General features: G+C 43.8%; 1 protein-coding gene across 14 annotated transcripts in view; it reads right to left on the reverse strand.

Moving 5' to 3' along the window:
* The window catches only part of LOC117225169 (protein abrupt), a 129,311-nt gene that overhangs the window by 40,650 nt on the left and 64,436 nt on the right, over positions 1–24,225 (reverse strand). For 13 of the 14 annotated variants that reach the window (XR_013033212.1, XM_033478601.2, XM_076521265.1 and 10 more), the window contains exons 4-7: positions 15,215–15,451; positions 14,130–14,336; positions 13,884–14,049; positions 12,439–12,492 (exon numbers count right to left, since the gene is read on the reverse strand). Coding sequence is in view for 13 of the 14 variants with exons in the window: in XM_033478601.2 (XP_033334492.1) it covers positions 12,439–12,492; positions 13,884–14,049; positions 14,130–14,336; positions 15,215–15,451 (664 nt within the window). In the remaining variant the exon portion in view is untranslated. Of the gene's footprint in view, positions 1–10,560; positions 11,470–12,438; positions 12,493–13,883; positions 14,050–14,129; positions 14,337–15,214; positions 15,452–24,225 lie in introns of those variants that run through there. The other variant, XM_033478569.2, reaches the window with a different exon arrangement.

A 24,225-nucleotide genomic window follows, 5' to 3' on the forward strand; every position in this document is an offset into this window, starting at 1 on the left:
AAGTTTTCGACATTTTACAAATACTAGGATTCAAGAGCAGTTTCCTCCGTCAACGAAAAAATTGCTCGTTGTTTGAAGAAAATAAAAATGCTACTAGACAAAATTATTCGATAAAATATTTGATAAAAGTGCACAAAGAGCTGCAGAGTTATAATTGTGCATATATGTATCATGTAGAAAATATTTTCTTCAATGATCAATGCAAAATCCTGTATTTCGCAGCACTGTTTTCATTAGAATTTCGTTCTCGTTGATAGTCTCTTAAACAATGGGGGAAAAAATTCATATTCACTCTAATGGCAAAGTATCGTTCAGAAAAACAATAGAATTTCCAACACAATTCCGACAATTCCAGTCTCGACGGAACGTTCTCTGTCAGAGGTCCGGCCGACCATCACCGAACGCGTCCCCCCTATTTTCGTTTCATTTAAGCGTCACTTCCAAAGCGAATTGATTGCAGCCAGGGAAGATGGAAAGCTAGCTGCAGCATTAATTCGCATATTTGCGAAACGTTTTTTCGTGCCTCGTGTGCGCTGGCGGTTCGCCCCGGACGGACAAAAGCGAACGTTGAAATAAATATTCGCCGGAATAAAATATCTATTCACCCGGGGCGTCGCTCGACTCTTTCCGGCTTAATTTCGAACTCTATTTTAATTTCAAATACGTTCGTCCGGTGGGCGGATTTTAAAATTGAAGCGCGCGCGGCACGGCGCGGGAGCTGCGCGCCGGCCCAAGCTTTTAATAAAAGCTCTAGCCGCGCTTAATTCAGAAACTACAACGGGAACGGACATTTAGTGGCGGCAATAACGAAACTCCGTAATCCCGCCCGCGTTCTCTTTAATCCCTCCGGCGGACGTGAGAACCGAAAATAACCGGTCGGGGGCCAAAACTCGGGATAGAAAGGCTGAAAGCTTTCCATCGGGCAGCGTATCGGCTCGGCCCGAACAAAAAGTACGCCACCGGAAAACCAAGGAAACAACGTCTGCATGGAACAAGACAGAGACAGCGGCAACTTGTCCATTTCCTGATACCGGCCACCCGTTGGAATTCGATCAAACTTGCAAAGCTTTCCGGAGCAAGGAAACTGGTCGATGCTCCTCGCAGTACAAAGAATCTCCACCGATCTCTTTGAGCCTGTAGGAACATTTATTTACTGCTATTCTTGCGCCACTCGATCTTAAAAATCGTATACTTTCTAAAGTTGATAAACTATCGAATTACTCTGGAGCTGCAATGGCTAAGCCGGCTTTGACAAATCGTCATTTCGAAGTTTCGATTATTTCGTAATACCCTGACTGCTAGTTTACTTTATAATTGTTTTTACTGATTTGTAGAGATGACGATCTACTCGTCCCTCGGAAATAACAAATTCGCGATTGAAAAACTCAGTGACTCCGGATCGTAAACCTGTCTTGTGATACCTCGTAATCTAGGAACTCCCGGAGATCGTCGACCATTCGAGAATTCATCAAAATAGTTCCCAAAATTCTAGGAAACTGTAGGACAAGAAGAACAAAAAGGACAAAAAGGGCACCAGCAGGGAACCGAGGAAACGAGGCTGTCTGGAACAAGACAGGGAGCGGAGAACTTGTCCATTTCCTGATACCGGCCACTCGTTGGAATTCAATCAAACTTGCAAAGCTTTCGGGGTCCAGGAAACTGGCCGCTGTTTCTCCGCTCGAGTGCCGGCACGGGCTAAGCAAACAGCGAATCCGATGGTTGGAGGACGATAACAACGACCAAGAAAACGTTTCTTGGTTGTTTGTAGTCGACGAGGAAGAAGAAGAAGAAGAAGACGACGACGACGAAGAAAGAAGAAGAAGAAAGAAAGACGGGGGAAGATACGGGGAGGAGTTTGTCGAGAGAAAATTACCGGCAAGAAGGAAGAAACGGACGCGCGAGGGGGAGGCGCACCGCGGAAAATCAATGTGGTCAGAGGAGATAGAAGGATAGCGAGAGGGACAGAGACCGGTGCGCCAGCCGAAGACGAGGAGAGATCCTTTATGTCGGGTCACGTCTTTAATATAGCTCGCGTGGGCGGCGGCGGTGGCTACGGCAGCTTAATCAATCTTCCTGGTAAAGTGTGCTTGCACCACCCTCCCCCATCCGTCGCCGGTGCAACCGTGAAACCCAATCTCGTTCTATCGTTCCGACGTTCGACGCGGAACAATCGATACCGGCCCCGAAGCCGGCTACGATCATGCCCACGCGGAACTAAAGATTCCGGTTGGCTCGAATTAAGCTCCGATGATAGCGTTTCGCGGTACGTTTGCGGATTGTCGTCGGAACTGCCTCGGAATTGCAGTCGGGAGTTCTCCGGGGCGCTGCGAAGAAGATCGAAACGATGGCAACGCCGATACGGTACGCCAGAGGAACAGGGGATCCGAGGCGCGAGACTCCGCCACCCTACAACCGATTCGTCATTTTTCTTGATGGCGCGGCAAACTTTCGCAATTTCGAGGTGGCACGCCGAGCTGCCGCGGAGAAATAACTCCCGGAAGCTTCTAGATTACTAACATTCGTAACTGCTGGCGATCTTTTTGCAATTTTCATGAAATATCCCAGCTCACGGTGGTCTGACCTGAAATTCAAGCGCCGTAGCTGATTCTTCTCGAACAAAGGAAGAAAAATCGTAGGAAACAAATTTTTCCTGTGACGCATAGTTTCCGAGTTATTTCAGTCTGAATGACTCTAGCGTTCGCTCTAGTGTTCGCTCTAACGACGCTTTCAGACACGATTTTCTCGACAACGGAGCGTCCTATGGAAAATCTTCTTTGAACGTTTTCGGTTTGTTTGGTCTCGTAGATTCGACTCCCCTGGTTGTTCTTTGTGTTCGAGGATGTTTGCCGTGGAAAGAATGGCGCGAACCTGTCCGAGACAAAGCGGACCAGTCCCCAACGATTTAACGTCCGGACGGGAGATTAATGCGATAGATTCCAAAAGGGAATTGCAATTGTCATTTGTCCGAAGGACGCAATATACGATGAACCGACCCGTCGGCTTGTCCAACCCTCGCCGAACCCTGGATCCCAAACACGTGGGTCTCAACGAGGGTAAAAAGGGGGATTCCGGAACATTAAGGAGGCAAGAAACGAAAAGGATGTCGGGATCAGGATAAGGTGAACCTTACCGGCAAAAATGGCGAAGACAAAAAAAAATACGCGACGAGGGTAGAACGACATTTGAACCTGACACGGTGCGCTCATTTCTGGCCAGCTTATCGCGCAAAATCCCATTTTTATTCGGCCACCCAGCCCCGCATTCGTTCTATAAGCAACGATCCTTCTCGGCCAACCCTAAACCCACGATATATCTGATCGCCGTCGCCAAAGTGGGCCGAAGTATCCTATTTCCTGTTCCTCTTTCTCTTCGACTCCGACCCAGCCGTTTGTTCCTTGAGTGATGATCCTCTCGTGGCATGGAAGCATTTGCAGATCATTTGATCAAGATGAATAATTCCTTAACCATCCCCTGCAATTATCTTTATAGACTGCTAAATGGTCAGATTTTGTCAAATGACTAGAAGTGCTTTGATTTCTTGGCACGTTTATAGCTTCTCTAAAATGTTTACAGCTTCTTTGAAATATTTAGAGCTTCTCTAGAAAATAATATGAAATGTGCCATAGTGGATTCAGCAATTGTTAAATTGCTATAATTATTGAGAGCAAAAGCTTCAAGAAAAAATTTTAAAAATAAACTTTTAGAACGTCGAGGAAGTACTTGATGCCTCTATGTATAGTTTCTATAGTTCCTGCATTGTTTGAATATCATCATTGTACCCTGTATATGATCATTGATTCATTAAATATCAAAATTATCACTCACAGTATCAAATCAGAAATTCCAGGATGAAGAAAAAATCTGAAGAATAATTTCTTAGAACAAGTTGAGACGAATTAAATTACAAATACTTTGACCGATTTACAATTAAAAAGACGCCTTAATGACACAAGGGGCGTAGTCGGTGGGTGAGATCGAAGAATAATTTGTATTCTGCACTTATCGTTTGGGAGAACGGTTATGGTAGTGGAATGGCTAAAGAAGAAAGGTATTGTCTTGAATCCTGCCGGACTACGTGACACGTGTTCCCCGAATAAGCCGGCAGATCAATGTCGCATGGCCTGCTCCCGAAATACTTCTCGTCCGCCCCATCGAAGTTCAACCCCGGCAAGAAGAATATTGCGTACGACGGAAAGGACACGCTCTTATCGAGGAACCTCGTCAGGCTGATAAGAATCTCGCCGGAGCCGGAACGGCGAACTTATCCGGATCGAATCCGGGTGATAGATGACTCTAATCTGCGGATAGAGCCGAATCGAGAGTCGATTCGGCCGGCAGGATTTGCGATTCGATGACGAAGGATAATGTCCATCTTGAACGAACGAGGAACACTCTGAGGATCCCTGTTCGATCATGCGCTCGACGACGGGAAAAACAGCGGATCTTCCGAGTATCGACTCCTCGGGCGAAGTTGCTTCTTTATTCCAGAAAGAAGTTTACCGAGTCCTTCCTGTCCGTGGGTCTTTCAGTTCGAAACTTTGTTTCCTGATAGTGTCTCGGCGGAATGTCTCGCCACGGGCCATTGGACCGGAAACGCTGCAATTTTGTCAAATCCTGGACCGACGGGAAAGAACGAGACAGCCACGGGGCGAAACTTTCCCGGAAAACTTGCCGAGACTTCCTTGGAAAACCGGCCGCCTAAAATCTGAGGCGCTTCAGACGATCCCAGACAACCCCTAAATCCAATTTCTGGCGCTACGGTTAAAGCCCCTCTTCACGGGACCCCGGGACAGGCAATTTAAAAAATAAATTGCGCTAGGACGCTGTGTACACCGGCAACCTCGAAATGGTAATTGTTTTAGCGGGGAACGTCCACCTACAATAGCTGCCGGCGCCTTTGTCACCCTTGCGCGAACCTAAATTTCATTGCTTGGCAAACAAATGGGGTACATCAGCATTTCTCACGGATAAGACAGAATTTTTCTTGCATATGTCACAATTTCTCTTGGATATGTCACAAGTTCTCTTGGATTACGTCACAAGTTCTCCTTGGATGCATCCAAATTTTTATTTGTAAAATAGGAAGAAATTAGTGGTCTTTTATAATCTGTAAAATAGAAAGAAAGTGTCGGATATGGCATTTTTATAATTTATAAAATAGAAAGAAACTAGTAGACTTTTCTAATCTGTAAAATGAAAAAAAAACTGTGGGCTGTACTCGTCTATAAAATAGAAAGGAATTACTGAACTTTTCATATTTGTAAATTAGAAGGAAACTAATTTAATCTATAAAATAAAAAGAAAATAGTGAATTCTTTTCATCCATAAAATAGAAAGAAAATCGTGGATTTCTTCGTCAATCCAATCGAAAAGAAACTAGTGCATATCTTCATCCATAAGATGGAAAAGAACTAGCGGAAACAGATTTGAAAAATGAAGGAACTCGTCTGCAAAATAAATAGGAAGTAATCGACTTTTGTCCAGAAGCCAATCACTATCGACTTTCAGACCCACCCCAATTTAAAAATCCATCGAACCAACCCGAAATCGAAGAGCCGCCCAACCCCGGCTTCGAGAAAATTAACTTTCCCAAAGAGATAATAAAGCATCGTCTGCCAGTTCCATATCGTTGCCGCTCCCTAGCCGCCGCGAATGCTCTAAAACTGAAGTCCCTCAATTTTCCGCGGCCACAAAGTCAAAAGAAATGGCCAGGTAGCGGGCTTTCACGATCCCCGGTCTCGGCTGAAAGCGACTTTCCTGATCCGCTTCTGCAGGAGACTCGCTCGAACGCTTTTAGCGGCGTCTAGGTTTCAGAGGTGACGCGTTTTCACGCCGACGACGGCAGGAAGTTAGGCTCGCGCGGAGAGATAGAGAGGGGTTCGACGGCAGGGATTGCGGGAGCGAAGGTAAAAACGAAGAAAGCAGAAGGAACGGCCAGGCAAAAACGGGCTCGTCGGTAGGGTTGGGGAAGGAAAGGGGTGGGGAAGGGTTAGGGTGTCGGGAACAAATGCGAGTCCCCACCTCCATTACGTCGGAACTGCGAGCGTCAGGGCTGGGTGGCACGGAAGACAGGAGATGGAAGAGATTCGTGGAAATACCGTGGAATTGGATAAGCCGGCAGGGTTTGTTTTGCCAGGGGTGCGCAACGGGGGTGATAGCCCGCCGGTGAGCTAGCACATCGCGTGGCCGACGCTCGTAGGGCCGGGTGTATCGCGTGTCACGTACAACTTTCTTCTCCTCACCCTCGAAAAATGGATATCCGATGATTCGAGACGGAGACACTTAGCCCGTTAACGATTGATCGGTCGATTCGACGATCCGGGGGCCGGCTCTAATCGAAAACGTCTAGCTGCCTCCTTCGCGGAAATGCGGAGGTTTAATTTTGCTGCAGTGCTGCGCAAAAAGCGCGGGAATCGATCTATGAGCGTCGGGCGAAAGAACAAGAGCCTAATTTATAGCACCTCGTTTGAGGCTTTGGTTTATATATATAATATGGAATATGTTTGTTAAACTTTCGCTTTTAACACTGGGTTTACGAAACCCGTCAAAATGGCGGGTCACCAATTTTTTTAATTTGCGATTATTCAGATTGTTCAGATATAGTAAATTCTCCCTAATTTTCCTTCAGCTTGAAAACAAAAATGGACAATTTGAGAACTTATTTGAGCCTCACACCCCGTTTTTATAATTGTTGACAATCGGCAACTATTATAAAAATGAGCAGCGTGACTCGAATAATCGTATTTTATTAATCGTATCACTTTTGTTTACAAGTTGAAGGAAAATTGGGGAGAATTTATTTTACATCTATGAGTTATTTATTCAATATATGTGTTACTTGCGACAAATATTACAATAACAATCGTTCAAAATCAGAATAAATGTCTTATTGTTATTTTTATAAACAAATATAAAACAGCTGATTCTAATGCTCCGTAAATTTAGTGTTAAATGAGTCGAGTTTAACGTTTTAAAGACGGATGTCGATGCATCGATGGCATTGCAACTACATATCTTGCTCCAGAAGTGGCAAACTTATAATTACACCGCGGAACTTTATTCAAAATAACGAGTTCGACTCGTGATGGGATTTCTGTTCTCTTGACATAAATATTTAAGTTGCCGAGTAAACGTAGACACACGATAACTACAAATTTTGCTTTTCTTTTTAAGGAATTATTACATACGATCGGCAAAATTCGAATCATTATCATTGCGAAAGTAATGATACGGCAAGGGGTTAATTAAGTACATAAATTCGTGTAAAATATTCATGGTACTTCTTCATGATCAGCTTCTTCCATAAAATGACATACTGAAAATGCTATAGGTTTCCAGTGTCATGATTAGACCCTGGATCTTTACAAGAAATAAATAAAAATTTCCTCCGCGAATTTCAACGCACAGTAGCCTGCTAAAAATTTGCTGTTTTCTTTAACAATTTTAATAATTAGAAAATAATATAAAGATGTCCTCAAATTCTCCTAATTAACATTCTCGTCCTAAATGCATAAAATCCAGGGTCCATTCACGTTTGACTATTTGAAACCTTCTTCTGACTAAAATTTATTTATTTATCCCTGTCACGCGTGTAAGTTGAAAATAAAATGCGATGGGGTTAGTTGCGCGAGTCGAAAGGGCATTAGACGGAAAGTAGTAATGATCAACGGCAATCTATACCCGACAATGAGACGGGGCGGAACTATCGCGGAGGGTTGCCCTCATCAAACTTTATCCACGAGCGGAATCGAATGGTACGGAATACATGGAGGAAACGAGAGCGAGAGACGGGGAAAGAGAAAGAGAAAGAGAAAGAGAGGGAGACAGAGGGTTGAAGAGTAAGGCGAAGTTGGATAGGAAAGGAGAGCGGGTGGAGGCAGAGTAGGTGCTGTTTGTTGAATCCTCGAGATCAATACAACCCACTCTATCTCTTTCTGCCTCGTAATTCCGTGAGCCTAAATGTGCGCGGGCATTCGCCGGGTTTGTGTACGTGTGCGCGTTTATAATAGACACGTACGTGCCGTTTCCACGTATGTAGTACCTGTGCATGTAGGAGAGTGCACAGGAGGAACACGTGAAACGACGTGTCAAGACGAGAACCGACCGAGCAAATGGAAAACTCGACCATCGGCGGCCGCGTTTCTGGCCACCCGGTTTTAACACGTCGATATTTTGAAAGCGAAGGTGCCACTCGCCGAAATACAGGCACCGCTGCTGCGTTACGGGAATATTGTGCCCTGAATAGCGCATTCGATACGCTTCGAAAATAATCCGCTCCATTTCGCTGGCTTGGCCAGATGCACTCCGATCGCTGAATGGACCGCTTGTTCTTGGGTCTCGCAGTTACACCGTACTCTTAATTAATAGCTACAGAGGTCCCAAAAGGAGAATTCGCGTTTCTATTTAGAGGTAATGTCTACATTCTGTACCGACACTGATGAGAAACCTAGCAATCTCTGAAAAAAACTAACGTGTGTCGCTTCAACGATATTGCATTCATTTAGACCTGTCGCTAATTTTGTTACGAAGTGCTCGAATTAAGAAGTTTGATTAATCATTCTCTAGAGAATGAGTTCGCATCATTTTAACAATTGTGAAATTAGATATGTGATCATTTGAATAGGCTTAATAGGTTCAGTGTTAAGTGCATAATCTTCTTTAGAATCATGTTCCCGAGTCTCACGATCTTAATCCCTCGCACTATGATTTCATCCACGTTGATTAATACGTTGAGTGCCGCGTCCGTCAAGTACGGATGACACTAATTTTTTACCAATTTTGAACATTCATTTTCGTTGTAATGTATTCGAACGAACTGAATTTGGCTAGGATGTTTCGAATGCGAGAGAGCTCTAATGTCATTCACTATGATAAACTTTAACTTTCTAGTTTCGGTTTGATTAATTAAATTGCATTGACTTTGTGGGAATTTTAGTGATTGATTGTCGGCGCTGAAAGCGTCTATAGTTCTTCGTCGATAACAAATTTCTATACAGAAAAGAGAATTTATCGTACGGCTACGTTAATTGTTGTTGTCAAATATTGACAAGAGATACATTCAATTTGATTTCGATTTAGAAGAAGTGAGTAACATTCGTGTTTGATGAATCATGTGCTGAATCTTGTAATGAATGTCACGAGGTATCGTACACGGCGCAAGGGTTTAAAGAGCTAAATCGATTAACACCCTCAGAGCGCGTCGAATTTTTCAAGAAAAGCTATAGATACTTCAAAGTGCAGTCTCTCTATTAATTTCCTCATTAAAATTGCAGTCGAGTAGTAATACTATTATATTAAAAATCACATTCCAGTTTCCTAAATATTAAAGGTCTGAATTGATCGATGTCCTCAAAGCAAGGTCAGTCAAGTTGTCCATTGAAATGTGCACAGCTATTAACACGTTCCGTGCCGAGCTGTTTTTATTCGACTCTTCACACTGACCATCTGATATTTTACTAAAATTTTACTAAAACTTGATCAATCATCGTATGTATAACAATGAAGCGAACTTACTACGACCCATTCTTATGGTGGAAATTAATTCTTCAGTTCTAAATTTCTTATAAAATATTTCTTTAGCGCATTCAATAAACATGAAGCATATACACGTGGTACACGTGGCTCGGAACGTGTCAACTACACTAGAATAAGTGTTAAAAATTCATCTCAACAAAGCCCACGTTTCAAAAGTTCTATGTTCGAAATTTTAGCGCATATGAAAATGCTAAAAACCGCTAAAAAAGATAGAGAAGTTCGCAACCCCCCCCCCCCCCAGCTTGGCTCGATTAGATAGAAACACCGAGCACATGATCTTCCAATGACCAATCTAAAACAACGTTCACCGAACAGTCGCCAAGTACTACGTATCTCAAGGACACCATCGTTTCCACATTCCCCAGGCTAGTTCAAAGGGAGCCGTAGACCCGTCCTCGAATTCCAAACGAGCGTGGCAGAGCGGCGGGGTCTATTAAAAGGGCGCGAGTAATAACGTCGCGTAAGGAAAAATTATTACTCGTAGTGTCTCTTTTCCTGCCCGCCCCCCACCCATTCGTCCCCCTAAAACGAGGCCGTGTGCTCGCGCGACGAGGGTTGAATGCGTCTCCCACCCCGTAAGCGGCGGTCTTTCAAGTAATCAGGCCGACGCATCCTTTCCGATCCGACTACTTATGCCGATAAGAATTCCACGAGGAGCGTTCCCGGTCCTCCGTTCCGGCCAATCGGCGGTGCTTCCCTATCGCAGCGCGTCGAAGGATTGGCTGCGCACTGCGGAACCGTGCGAAAATAGGTCGGCCAATCCTCGTATCGGCGCCCTCTTCCGCCTCCGCTTGCCTATCGCCACCTCCGCCCTTCTGACTATTCAAGGGAAAAGAACTCTATCCGGCGGTGGTTGCTTCCCTAGACTTAACACGAGAACGAAGCCGACGAAGACGACGACGAAGACGACGAGTTCGCTCGTCGTCCGCGCGAACGAAGACTATTTGCGAGGAGGTCTCTGCTAGCACTCGACCGTGTCGGAGTGTCTCTCGAGTGTTAGCGACCAGTACACGAATACAGATTACCAGCATCCGCTTTCGTCGAGCCTGGTTCACGGTCCAGAGGCTCGCGACGAGTTCCAGGCGATCGATGTTCCAATCGATCGATCGCCGTGTTCTCTCCTGGGGCCGGCTTTGTCGCCGGGTTACTGGTGCTGCGACTGCTGGCTCGAGGAGCCCTGCCCGCCGGAGGACACCGGCGTCTGTATCTGATAGAGCGGGTAGCTCTTCCGTTTCCTGATGCCGTGCATCGACAGCAGGTGTATCTGCAGGTACTGCTTCGTCTTGAACTGCTTGCTGCACACGTGGCACGACACGTACTCAGTCTGCACCGTGTGCACGTTCACGATGTGCTGCTTCAGGTTCGAATTGTTCGAGTAGATCTTCCCGCACTCGGGACACTTCGGTTTACCGGGCGGACCACCGTTGTCCACCGGATGATGCTGATGAGGCTGCGACTGCTGGAACCGGCGCTGATGGAACAACGCCATGCAGTCGATTTTGTCTTTGGCCGATGACTGCAGCATTAGGTTCAGCTCGTTCTTCGCTGTCGAGGATTGCTGCTGCTGCTGCTGTTGTTGTTGTTGCTGTTGTTGTTGTTGTTGTTGCTGCTGCTGCTGTTGCTGCTGCAAGCTCTGCAGATTGTTCTGCAGCTTTTGGTGCATGATCGTCAGCTGCTCCGTCTTCAGGCTGTTCAGGGAGTTGAGCGAGTTCAAAGTACTGAGGGCGTGTTGCTGCGACGACGGTTGGCTGGTGGCGTGCAGCTGATGGTAATGATAGTGCTGGTGGAGGACAGACGAGAGATCCTGGCCCTCCGAGTTGTGAGCCCCGCTCGGGTATTCTCCAGGCCCGGTCTGCTCGTTCCTCGTCGAGGACGCGCCCGGCAACCAACCGGAACTCGAGCTTGAACCGTCTCCTCCAGAGGGCTGCCATCGCCCTGGAACCACCAGCCAATGTCAGTCCTCAGCCAACCTCGTACCGATCCCTTAAACACTATTTTTGCTCTTTGCCTCCCACAGCCCTTCGTTTTCTCTCCGTTCTTTCGGTATTTTCGTGACTTTTTACTGTTTTTTTTTTGTTCGCTTTTGCTTTTTTTCGAGATCCCTCCCCCGATTTTCGTGTCTCTATGACCGAAGAAGAGGAGGCGGTTTTTTTTTATTCGATTAACGTTTTTCGGTTTACGTTTTTACATTTTTTTTTGGTTTATTTTTTTCGTTTCGAGAGAGAAGACAATTTTGGTACTTTTTTTTTATTATTTTCGTCCGCTCGTCGGCGGACTCGTGCGTGCAAAGTTTCCTTCTTCGTCGTGATTCCGGTACACACACCCTCCGCCCTCTCGTTTTCCAGAACGTTATTCTCGAATATGGTCGATCGTGTATGCGTACCTCGTCAACCGAGAGAGCGACCAATTAGCTCGTTAGCCTCGGCAAGGCTCGAAGGGTCGTTAAGAATTCGAGTAAAGAGTCAAGCTCCGGCTTTGCGTGGCAACCCTAACAAATGTTTCTAGCGACTGCAGGCCTTTGCGGAGGATAATCGATATTCCGGCGAACGGGACTCGAAGAGCCGTCGGAGACAGCGGCTCCGCGATATCACGTTTCCCTCGCCATGCCTTTTTTTGTTTTTTTTTTTATTATTTGCGTTCTATTTTATCGCAATCCGATTTTACTCGCTTTCGTTTCGCTTTCGTTACTTAGTTCGTTTCTTACATCTCGATTTCTGATTTTTCGATTTATTCGAAAGGGTAGTTTGGGCAAGGGGATGCAGGGTTGTGAGAGGTACGAGAGTTCCATGCATTCAACGCAACAACGAGAGACCAGAGTCTTGAGGGAACGATGGGAGGATACTAGTCTGGGCTACGAAATCGTAATAAACTGTGTGAAATCGAATCGTTGCTCTGATCACTTACCGTAGCTCGGATCCTGGTTCGCCGCGTGGATCCCCGACGGGCCTGGTATCAGTCCTGCAAGTCATAATTACGTTCCCGTCAGAACTTTCCTCGCCACCAATCACGCACACACACACACAATTCGCGAAATCGTCGGAAAATAATCAATGCGGAAAATTAATCCAAGCGACATGCATACAAATATCGCAGGGATAAGTCATTGCTAATAATCACGACTACGTAAAAGTCGAAGATATCATAGAACTGTCTATTTTGTCGAGGAATATATAATTGATAAATGTAATCTCAGCTGAGCCTGATCAGTAGACTTCAGATTTTATGCAATTTATAGCGAAATTGAATAGTTTCAATTTCAGATAGCAGAAACATTAAAAGAATTTTAAAATGTCAATATATTATTTCTAATTTATAGAAACGTTTAAAGAAAAAAGAAACTTTCTATGCAGACGATTTTTATTTTGCACAAAGATTCACGGTCTACTGATCGATCGGTGAAATAATCGCAGAACTTGAACGTGAATCTCTATACAGCAAAATGAAGATCTCCCGATGCTATAATTAATTCAGCCCGCATAAAAATTGCAAAAGCTTCAAGGTGAAGAGATCGAAGTCTCAAAATAGATATTAAAGTCTTAAGGAAGATATGTCGAGGTCTCAAAGAAGGTATCAAAGCACCGAAGAAGTGACCGAAATCTCAAAAAAGTGATCAAAGCCTCAAGAAAGAGATCAAAGGCTCGAATAAAAGATCAAAGCCTCGAAAAGAGACCAAAATCTCGAACAAAAGATCAATGCCTCAAAAAGAAATCAAAGTCTCGAATAAAAGGTCAAAGTCCTCAAAAAAAAGATCGAAGCCTCAAAAAAAGAGACCGAAGTCTCGAATAAAAGATCAGAGCTTCAAAAAGAGATCAAAGTCTCGAATAAAAAGTCAAAGCCTCAAAAAAAAGATCGAAGCCTCAAAAAAAGAGATCAAAGCCTCAAAAAAGAGACCAAAGTCTCAAATAAAAGATCAGAGCCTCAAAAAGAGATCAAAGTCTCGACTAAAAGATTAAAGCTTCAAAAAGTGATCAAAGGCTCGAATGAAAGATCAGAGCCTCAAAAAGAGATCAAAGTCTCGAATAAAAGGTCAAAGCCTCAAAAAAAAGATCGAAGCCTCAAAAAAGGAGATCAAAGCCTCAAGAAAGAGACCAAAGTCTCGAATAAAAAATCAGAGCCTCAAAAAGAGATCAAAGTCTCGACTAAAAGATTAAAGCTTCAAAAAGTGATCAAAGGCTCGAATAAAAGATCAGAGCCTCAAAAAGAGATCAAAGTCTCGAATAAAAGGTCAAAGTCTCAAAAAAGGAGATCAAAGCCTCAAGAACGAGACCAAAGTCTCGAATAAAAAATCAGAGCCTCAAAAAGAGATCAAAGTCTCGAATAAAAGATTAAAGCTTAATAAGATCGATTACCTGGTAGTCCCAAAAGCGCAGCCGGAAACGAGTTACGATGGTGCTCCATAGAATCGTTCAGGATGTCACTAGGTTCTGTCTTGACCGAGTTCAAGATGCTGTCGTTGTTCGACATGTCCTCCTCGTTGTCCGACATGGAGTTCGAGTCCTCGCCGGTAGACTGTGCCTGATCAACAAGGATCCTCATTCTCGTAACTTCCACAAATCATCTCGCGTATCAAAGAACACATCGATCAAGAATCTTACCTGTACATTATTAGAAGGTGTAGTGTGTATCGTGGGTCCTCCTTCCAAGGCTTGCCCCAACAGCGATTCCTGAAGCTCCGACTTCTGCTCGACATGGTTACCAAGAGGTGGACTCTGGCTTCTAGGTCTCTTCTCTGGCGGTGGACTCAGGCCACCCTCGTTTAGGTCTCCTCTGCCATTGTCTTGCCAAGGGTTGCGAGGTGTGGCCTGTTAGACACATTGTTGGGACACTTTGTAATCATTCTGGACTGGTTTCGCAAGCGTTGATGGGCTCTGCCAAGTGTTGGAGGCTGGGCGGAGTTGGTGCAAGTGATTGTACGGGATGTTGGAGACTTTGGCGGGGACTGGAGTTAAATGCAATTGGGTGGAGGTGGGCCAAGGTGGATCAAAATGGATCCAAATAGATCAAAATAGACCAAGGTAAACCAGGATAGGCCAAGGTAGACAAAGGTGAATCAATATGGAGCAAGGTAGATCCAAGTAGACCAAGGTGTATCAAGATTCAAGATCGACCAAGGTATAACAAGGTAGACCAAGGTGCATCAAGATAGAATAAAGTAAACCAAAGCAGATAGACCAAAGTGTATCAACGTAGACTAACATAGATCTAGCTAGACACTAGTTAGACCCAGTCAACAAAACATGGAATTCCTTAAAGAAGCTAGAATATTTCTAGCAGCTTTTTCCTTTAACACGATCTCGCTTCGAACTCTAGCTTAAAAGCAGTCAGGATAGTCCCTAACGCTTAGCAGATCTATGAGCATAATCTCCTCGAGAGCTGCCCTCTGGAGCACCCACTTGCACATAACGAGGTATCCCAACTTCCAGCTCGGAATGCCAGACTTTCCCTGGTCTCAACCAGACCAAGCTTCAATTTTATTTGAATGAACATAATCAAGATACTCTCTAACACTTGACAGACCTGTGCAATACTCGCTCGTTAAGTGCAAGTCAGCCTGAATCCCCATTTTGCATACAACAATGGAGTTTCCAGTTCTATCTTAGAATCTCTCAGCAATTTCTGCCGACGTCCGGACTGCAAGTTCCGAGGCAATTTACGGAACAAAATGAAAGATCGAACTAACCGGTGCACTGCCATTGTATCCGCCGGACGACGATGGCGGCGGGATCTTGGCTGTCGCAGCGCCGCTGTTGACATCAGCTAGTCCTCGCACCTGGAGCATCTGCGCTGTCTTGAGGAAAGCGGCCAACTGTTCTTGACCCACGTGTACTTCGCCGTGGTACATGAAACGCAGCAAGGACTCCATGTCGGACGAGGCTACGTCCCTCAAGATCACGATCGGATGTTGGCATGGGTTCGCCTGTCGAATAGAAGCAAAAATTCCGCGCATTCAGTGGAGGAAGAAGAAGACGACGAAGAAGAAGAAGCGGTGGTTCTTTAAACGTCGGATGAATTCCATCGAGCGTTGATTATGATCGATAGCCGGCCAGCCGGGATCTCGTTCATGTAAATCAGTTAATCCTATTTATCAGCGAACTAGCCGGGTCCAGGCTCCGGCCAATTGATTTACAACGACGATTTACAACCTGGACACGTATAACGAGCCACATTTAATCCACGTCGTCGATATCTTTCGCCGGCGATTTTAATGGCTCGCGGACCACTGCGGACGCGTTTCTTTTACTTTTTAACAAGCGGCCAGCCTACAAATTGACCGCTCGCTGCCGCAGGAAGATCATCCGGATCGGGGACGATGGAAATTTATATGGACGCGTACCGGAGCTCGCCGCGTTGCACTTACATCGCGGTGCAGCGTGTTGCGTCGCGTTGCATCGCGTTGCACAGCGTGGCGTTGCGTCGCGTTGCATCGCGTCGCGTCGCGTCGCGGCGCGGCGCGACGATCCGCGAGCATTCCGCGTGGTGCATGTCCTGGCAATATACGGTGTGTGCCGGCTGCCATTATCGGCGTCGATATTAATTATAATTAATGGCCGCCGGCGTGGAGGTTTCCATAACGCCATCACCGTTATTTCGGGGCCAGAGGTGTCGCGCAACCACGCGTACACGAGAATGCAAGAACACGACTCCACGCGACAACATCGTTCGATTATCGATATACAATGCTGTCGGAATATTCGAACCCTTCGGTTTCCGAATCGAGCTACTTTCCAACTGCGGATGCAAATGTTGGAGCTCGACTGCGTTGGTTGACCAATTGCTGTGCCCCTTCGGTTTGTTTTCGGGAATAATTAACATTATATTCGATGAATATAAAGTATTACATTTTTATCTTTAATTTTGTATTTTTATGTTCAATTTTTAATCTTTATACTCAATTTTTTATTTTTTATATTCAATTTTTTGAATTCGTAATAAATCAGTTTATTCGGAAATAGACAACATGAAATAATAAAGAAATTGTTTCATCGGAATGTTTGTCTAGTACCGATACGAAATCTGATGATGCAGTTCGTTCAGTATTGTTGCTCTAATTTCTTGCACTACGATTTTATTCGTAGTTACATTGATTAGCAGTACTCAATACTTAATAATTTTCCAAATAAAGCGAGACAATTTTTATTTCTTGTACGTCTCGATGTATTCTCGTCTCTAGATCCAGATAATTTAAGAAATTTCGGGCAAATGAATAACATTTAATAGATTATGTATGAAATCTTCGTCACGAGTCTAACTCTGTTATAGCGCAACCTGTTAATCCTAACCTGTCCTTCATGTTGCCAACTTAATTTGTTCCTTGGTGTCAAAGTGACGTTACGACAGAAAATCAATGTGATGGAAAGATTAATAATTAACCTTACACATCTCTCCTTCGATAACAAAAATCTCGGATGAAATTTAGTAACCTTGACATGAGATTATCAACGTCGATCGTAACTAATTGAACGAAGTGTTGAACACACTTTTTTCGGAATCAGTGGAAAATATGTGGGACAGAAACGAGGGTATTTTTCATACATTATAAAATGTTAGTGCTTACAACATATTTTATCGTCATAAATAAAATTGTCTATAAATAAAAATATTGTTAAAGGAAAGTTTATTAAATCACGGTTTCAAATCACGATGCGCAGAGAATTCATTTAATTGTGTCCACGTAAATCACAGAATCATAGTCGTCACGATTGTAACGTCACAATTCGTAACGAACGTAATCTCCTCTGTCTCACGATCAATTTTTAAAGACTCAATTACCTGATGATGGAGATGACATGACTGCGCAAGACCCGCTTTCTATTCACAGAACGTTTCTCATAAGGAAAAAAGGTAGTGTCTCGACGAAGCAAATAGGCTGAACCAGCCGCGCATTTACCTAATTCCAGCATTTACGTCAATTCTATTGGAAAATCTTTAACTGAGCCACATAAAAGAAGCTTGCGCCGCAAAGGCAACGATAATTTATGTACGCTGAATATTGACAAGCCGACCGGAATACGAGAAATGAAATCAAATTCTCGTCTGTTCGGTTCATTAAGAGAATGTTTGAGACCTCATTTAGATCAATCTACGTTATATAAAATTTTTGAGGTAGCCTGCACGAAGTTATTTCAACGACTCCGGGACACGCTGAATCGGTTAAATGGAGCCGGGTATAGAAATGTTTATTATTATCAGCCGATATCGACTTACCGCGCTGTTATAATCGTTCCCGGTTTTGTAATATCGACTGGCGTATTGACCGGTTGAAACTTGACGCCGTCGATCGAGTCGATCGTATCTTTTTTTTCTTTCGATCCAATATTTCACGACGTGAAAGTGGTAGCAATCAACGATTCGGTCTGAAAACTTTGTTGCGTGGACGTCTGATATTTCACCCTTTCACTGCGGCGTCGAAAATTCGCGGGGGGACGTCGAAAATGGCGGTCGAAAGATCGATCACGAAGATCGATTTCGGCATGTCGAATCGACGAAGAGCCTAAACGTCGAAAGTAATGACGCCAACTGATCGAAGCCAGTAAAACTTATTGCATAAATTTTCGTTACGAAATTTTCGAACGACAAAAAAATTGAAAAACGTATCTTCCTTATTTCTTTTCGTTGCTCCGACCAATCATAACTTTCGCAAATACTTTTTTTCTCATTGTTTAATAATATAAAAAATAATTCAAGCCACTTGTTTCGATTTTGAAAAAGTTACCGCGTTCAAAACGATGTGTACTCAATTTTGCACACCAATGTGTTTCAATATCGACGATTCTTTTTGCAGAAAATCGACGTATATTGGTCGACTATTTATTTCGTAAAAAAGTCAGACAAAAGAATGTCCAGAAATCATTTGACAAATATTCCAACGTCGACGGTACGAATAATGAATTTCCTGTAATATAAGAATATTTGAATAGCGGTGATTTTTCGCGGCGAATCGACGAATATCTGTCGGCCACTTATTTCCGAAAGAACGAGAAAGGAAGGTAATAAAATCGTTTCAGAAATATTCCGCCGTCGATAGAATGAATATTGCATCGCCGGCAATACAAATATCTGAATATCGGTAAGTTGTTTCGGGGAATCGGCGAATATTTGTCGGCCGGTTGATTTCCAAGTCGCGGCACGTTCTCACAATGTTTTTGCGGGAACGCGAATCGACTTTTATGCGTCGCCGAACGAGTTTCAATTAAACCAGAGAACCCACGGTGGTGCCGATCGGCGCGGCGCGCGTGTGTACGTATATACAACTGGTGTAATTGAAATAATCGCCGGCCGGGGAAAAGTATTTCTGCAGCGCCGCGGCGCAAAGACGAGCGAGCTGTGGGACCACGGGGTGCGACGAAAGGGGCGGGGAGAGAAAGGGAACAGAGAACTCCGGCATGGACTTCCCCTTTATCGCATTAACCAATTTAATTAACAACTTTGAGACGGACTCTCCCTACCCCACCCCGCTAATTAGACCTAACACGATTAAAACGGGTCAATAATTAATTGTATGGACGCTCGTGCGTCGCAGACGGGAACCTGGGCAAATGGCCGCCTCTCCGGCTGATAGTGCGCGCCGCCGCGCGACCTTTTTTTTCCCACCGATGAAATCGTAATTCGTGAATCGAATCGAGGGTAATCAGACACGCCACCGGGACCGGTAACAATACGCCCGAGAGTTGGATTTCGCGCACGCATTCCGCCAACTGGCTGGAAAAATCGTTGCGCCTGACCGTCGACTATGCGGCACGTTTTCAAATAAAAACGAGACTAGTACCGATAGAAATATTTTGTTCCCGGCATATTCGAACCCGCGGCCTATTTTTCCGCGCGGTCGTTATTAACTTTTCATTTATATTTTTTTTTTCCCGCGTGAACAGACCGCGGCTTTTATCGCGAAAACGGGTAGAAGCAATTTAAAGCGGGGGACAAATTGAAATAGTTGGAGATCGTCGATATTCTATTTTCAACGTGTTCGAATTATTAGAGAATTAATTAAATGTATTTCTAGCATCCATCTCTCGCAATTGATTGCGGAACATTGTCGTTTTGCACGAAGTTACGCGGCCTTGTAATTGGAGAAAAAATGTCTTCCTTTTTCAGTTGTTTAGCAATGTCCTCTCAATTTTTCTACATAAATTCAACGTAATAATAATAATAATAATAATAATGAACATAAAATAGTAATAATAAGAAGAAGAATGAAAATGAAAACAATATGAGTGCAATATATAAAACGAACATAAAAAGAATTTTACTTTAAATCTTTTAATAAGCCTTTAGAAGTGATACCAAAAATGCCCTAAATAAATGAACGATATTCTAAAATAAAACACACCGCATTTCCCACAATAAAATCCTTCCCCCCAGTTTCCTTTTCGCTCCTATCGGCGCTTCAAAATTTCGTTGAATACTTATTGAATCCCTGGAGGACCCTCGGACGAATGGAGTCCTTCGAAACAGGCTCCAGAATCTTTTCCAGGTCACCGATAGAAAAAGGGGGGGTGGGAAACAAAGAAACAAAGACAGCAGTATACAATTCGCCAGAGAGAGAGGAGGGGAGGGTACAAACGCGTCGATTTAAGAAAGAAAACAGTGTAATTAGTTCTTCGACCAGAGACATTCCGCGATCCGATATTCCACAATATCGTAGCTCGCCACTTTCGTCCCATTAAATAGGAACGCTTTAACAGGTTTCCTTTCCTCGTATCGAGGGAGCACCGAGTGCTCCCGATAGAAAAACATGGATAATTGGTTATTTTAACGAACATTCCCATCGAACTTTTACGCCGCGGGCTCGGCTCTCATTGTCATATACACAAATAGAGCTCGGTGAAATAGTATTTTAAATGAAAAGTTGCGAATAGATATTTTATTTGAGATCGTGCACGCATTTTAAAAAATTAAATGTTTCTTGTTTGTTCGAACGAATGACTGTACTTTGAAAAATAAAATATCGTATTCGTTGTAAAACATTTTTAAGATAATATTTCGAATAGCATTTAATACGAGAAACATTGAAAATGTTTGTGCCATAAGTTCGATATATTTTATTTATTGAATCTATTATCGTCAAATGAAGTATTTCTATTTTCTATAATGTATAAAGTATTTCTATCTTTTATGCATTATTTTTATTTTCTACAAAGCATAATTATTATGGTAAATACTTTTTCTCTGCATTATCTTCAATGAATACTTCTGAAGACAATAAATTCCATTTACCAATATTACGATTTCTTACATTACCTCATGTTACGTTACGTTAATCATGTTGACAATTTGTTTTCAGATTAAGAACCATGGAAAGTATTTTACGCTTTACGTTATTAAAATAAAAAATATTTCACTTCATGCTTTACATTATCAAAAGTAAATATTCATTTCCATGCTTCTGCTTCAGATTACCTTAACTATTTTATTTATTACGTTTTAGATTATCGAAATTAATTATTTATTTGCATGCTTCAGCAGTGGATTATCAAAATAAAAAATCTTCTAACTAGTAAAAATTTTTGTTCCATTTGAAATACAATTCTACTTGAATAGCGACGAGTCAATTATTTAAAACAGTATTTCAAATATTTTCTCCATAGACATTGCCCAGCTCTACATGTACACGTACACACAAATACACATACAGAAGAGAGAGAAAGACAGAGAAACGGACGCACGGTCGTTTCGCGCGCCCTTTATTTCCATTAATCAATTATCAGGCCGGCAAGAGTGGCCCGATCACGAACCGCCGCGGCAAGAAACCCGCCGATCCCGGGTCTCGGTTTAATCGATCGAACGATCTTTCTGCATTACTTAAAGTTTTTAGAAAGCGGACGCTCTGGATTCCGCCTCGATCGCTTACAGGTGGCTAAGAAATTATGGCCGGCCGAGTGATACACACCGTGCCGAAGAAAATCCGGCCCGCCATCGGCCCGGTGCCCGAGCGTGACTACAAAAGCCTCGTAATAAACCGGGCGCGAGAGGTTTCCCACGTTTCGCGGTATCCGACGCTCATCGCCCCGGCCGCGGAAGGCGGATGAGAATTAACCGCGGAAAAATGCCAGGAATTATTGCCGGGACGTGGACGTGGATACACGCTTAAATTCAGAGGCCGAGGAATTGCCTCGCGCTGATCGAACGGGATCTTCCGACCGTTTATCGGCCGCCGACGATCCGATAACCGACGATTATATTCCTTAACAATTGATGCACGATTCTCGCAGCTGTTTATATTCTGCTTTAAACGTGGACTTTCCTGGAATCGCTCGGACCACAAGTGGTTCCGAGTTGGTGGAGGTTTTTAAAATGGAAAAAGAGCACCTTTGGATTTGCTTTTATAACAGAATCGCAAGAAGAATTGCGAGAGACGCGTGTTTACAGACAGGCTGCTGAAACAAGAAGGACGACAATGACGCACAAACCAAATGAATCCCTCAACAATCACGTCATACTTTACGTACGACACCTGCTGACAGATATCGCGATCAGCGCGGTTCTGAATATGGATATTAAAGCAATGATAATAAATGGATACTGTAATATTAATGATGGTAAATTGTAAAAGATGCTTGGTCTAATTTATACGGGAAGTGAAAATAGTTAATCAGAATTCGTATGAATATGTATAATATGGTAATTAGATTTTGTATTTGAAGCTTACGAGTCTATAGGCTACTCGACAAAAAAGATAAATAACTTCTTCAAGTATTTACATGATGGTATTTAACGCTAGATTTACGGAGCACGAAAAACAGCTGTTTTATGTTAGTTTGTAAAAGTAACAATAAGACATTTAGTCTCATTTCTAACAAGTGTTGCTGTAACATTTGCCGTAAGTAACATATAATTTAAATAAATAACTCATAAATGTATCTTTGCCACACGAATAATCGTAAATTAAAAAATTAATGACCCGTCATTTTGACGGGTTCCGTAAATCTAGTGTAAAGAGTGAGAATATTCAGTGACTATTTTTACGGAAATTCTGCCGAATGAATCGAGGGAGAATTTGAAAACATAGAAGTTTCGTTTACATCCCCCGCGCAATACTTTTTAACGACTATTTTTAACTGTTTTTAATTTGAGTGTCTCATCGAGTCAAAAGATCTCCGAAAATCTTACGTAAAATAACAAGCAATTTATGGATCTTTATGCATTTCTAGCACGCACAAAGTTCGTCATTCTCGCATTCTGCGAGGTCTCGTGGAATCAGGGAACGTATAATAAATTAGGATAAAAATTCCTTCTTCCAATCAGATCGCGAGAGAGCAAAAATAATTCCACGACAGTCGAAGCGTGAACTCGGTGTCTTTAATTTCTCAACTCAACGGTTTCAGGTGGCTTTCCCGGAACGTGGAAAAATAATATCTCGCACCCTAGATTTACGGCGACGAATCAGCCTGTGGGGACTCTTTCGGTGGTTCGCGGAATCGAATCGATCCTCGTTCGAGCCGAGCGAAGCTCTTTTTCCGAGTACTCGAGCAGCTTCGCGCGAAAAGGTAGACGCAGAGGAAAGAAGCTCGAGGGAGAAAGAAAGGGAGAAAGCGAGAGAAACGACACGGTAGAACGAAAGAAGCGGGAAAAGGAGCGGCGGTTCATAATCGCGCGTCGCAGCTGTATCGTGATCGCATGTAGGCGAAGCACCCCAACTAAAGCGTAAGTAGAAAAGTAGATACGATTGCATGGTTTCTGATCCGGTTATGCAGTGAACGCGCAGCCGTCATGGCTTCGCGAAACATATCCGTTCTCGTCGTACGAGCCCGACGAATACACGTACGAATACACACGGCCATCGGTGTGTACACTCCTTCAAACTGGCTCGCATGTGTACAACGTCGTACACTAGAACGTAAACCAGCGAGCACACACGGCCTCTACCTCCTCCCTTATCTGCTTATCTGGATAGTTGATGTTTCACTGACGCATGTTTTAAGCTTTCCTCGCATTAAGCAGTCAAATCGCGAGATAACAGGCGAGGGAGCGAGTATCGATCAAACATTGGCCACATAGTTACCGTGTCTTTCTACACGAAGTGCCTATCCCTCCCACTATCTTTTCTTTACCTCTCTCTCTCTCTCTCTCTCTCTCTCTCTCTCTCTCTCTCTCTCTCTCTCTGTCTGTCTGTCTGTCTGTCTGTCTGTCTGTCTGTCTCTCTCTCTCTCTCTCTGTCTGTCTCTCTCTCTCTCTCTCTCTCTACCTTCCCCTCTGCCTCTCGCTCTTTATCTTCTTCTCTTCTCCTCTCTATCCTCCGTGTAGAACGGTAAATAGACTTTAGGGAATCGGGCGTAGATAACGGGTGGCGATAATGGTGCTCCGGTATTGATTGATTGCGACCTCAATGAAAAGCGAGAGAAACTTTTCACTGTTTGCGCGCCGCCAGGAGACTTCGGGATTTTCACCTGTTTGCCTGGGCTGCGATTCTTCGGCGAATCACGTCTCGAGAGAAATTCGATCTGGAACTAGTTAATGGAACTACTGCAATCGCTGGGAAATAACGGCCTGGTACCTGGGTACCGATTCTTCGTCATTCCAGCACGAACGTTCTGATATCTCGTAAGACCACTCTGTATTCGGGGCAGCCAGGTGTGGCACCGAAACTGATCTTCAGGCATACACCCTCGGGAACAAAGGAATAGATCGTTCACGGACTTCGTCGACAGGTGGACACGTCAAAGTGGAAAATTGTTCGACAGCTGGTCGCTGATT

The sequence above is a fragment of the Megalopta genalis genome, chromosome 4 (genome assembly GCF_051020955.1).
Source record: "Megalopta genalis isolate 19385.01 chromosome 4, iyMegGena1_principal, whole genome shotgun sequence".
Classification (NCBI taxonomy): Eukaryota; Metazoa; Arthropoda; class Insecta; order Hymenoptera; family Halictidae; genus Megalopta; species Megalopta genalis.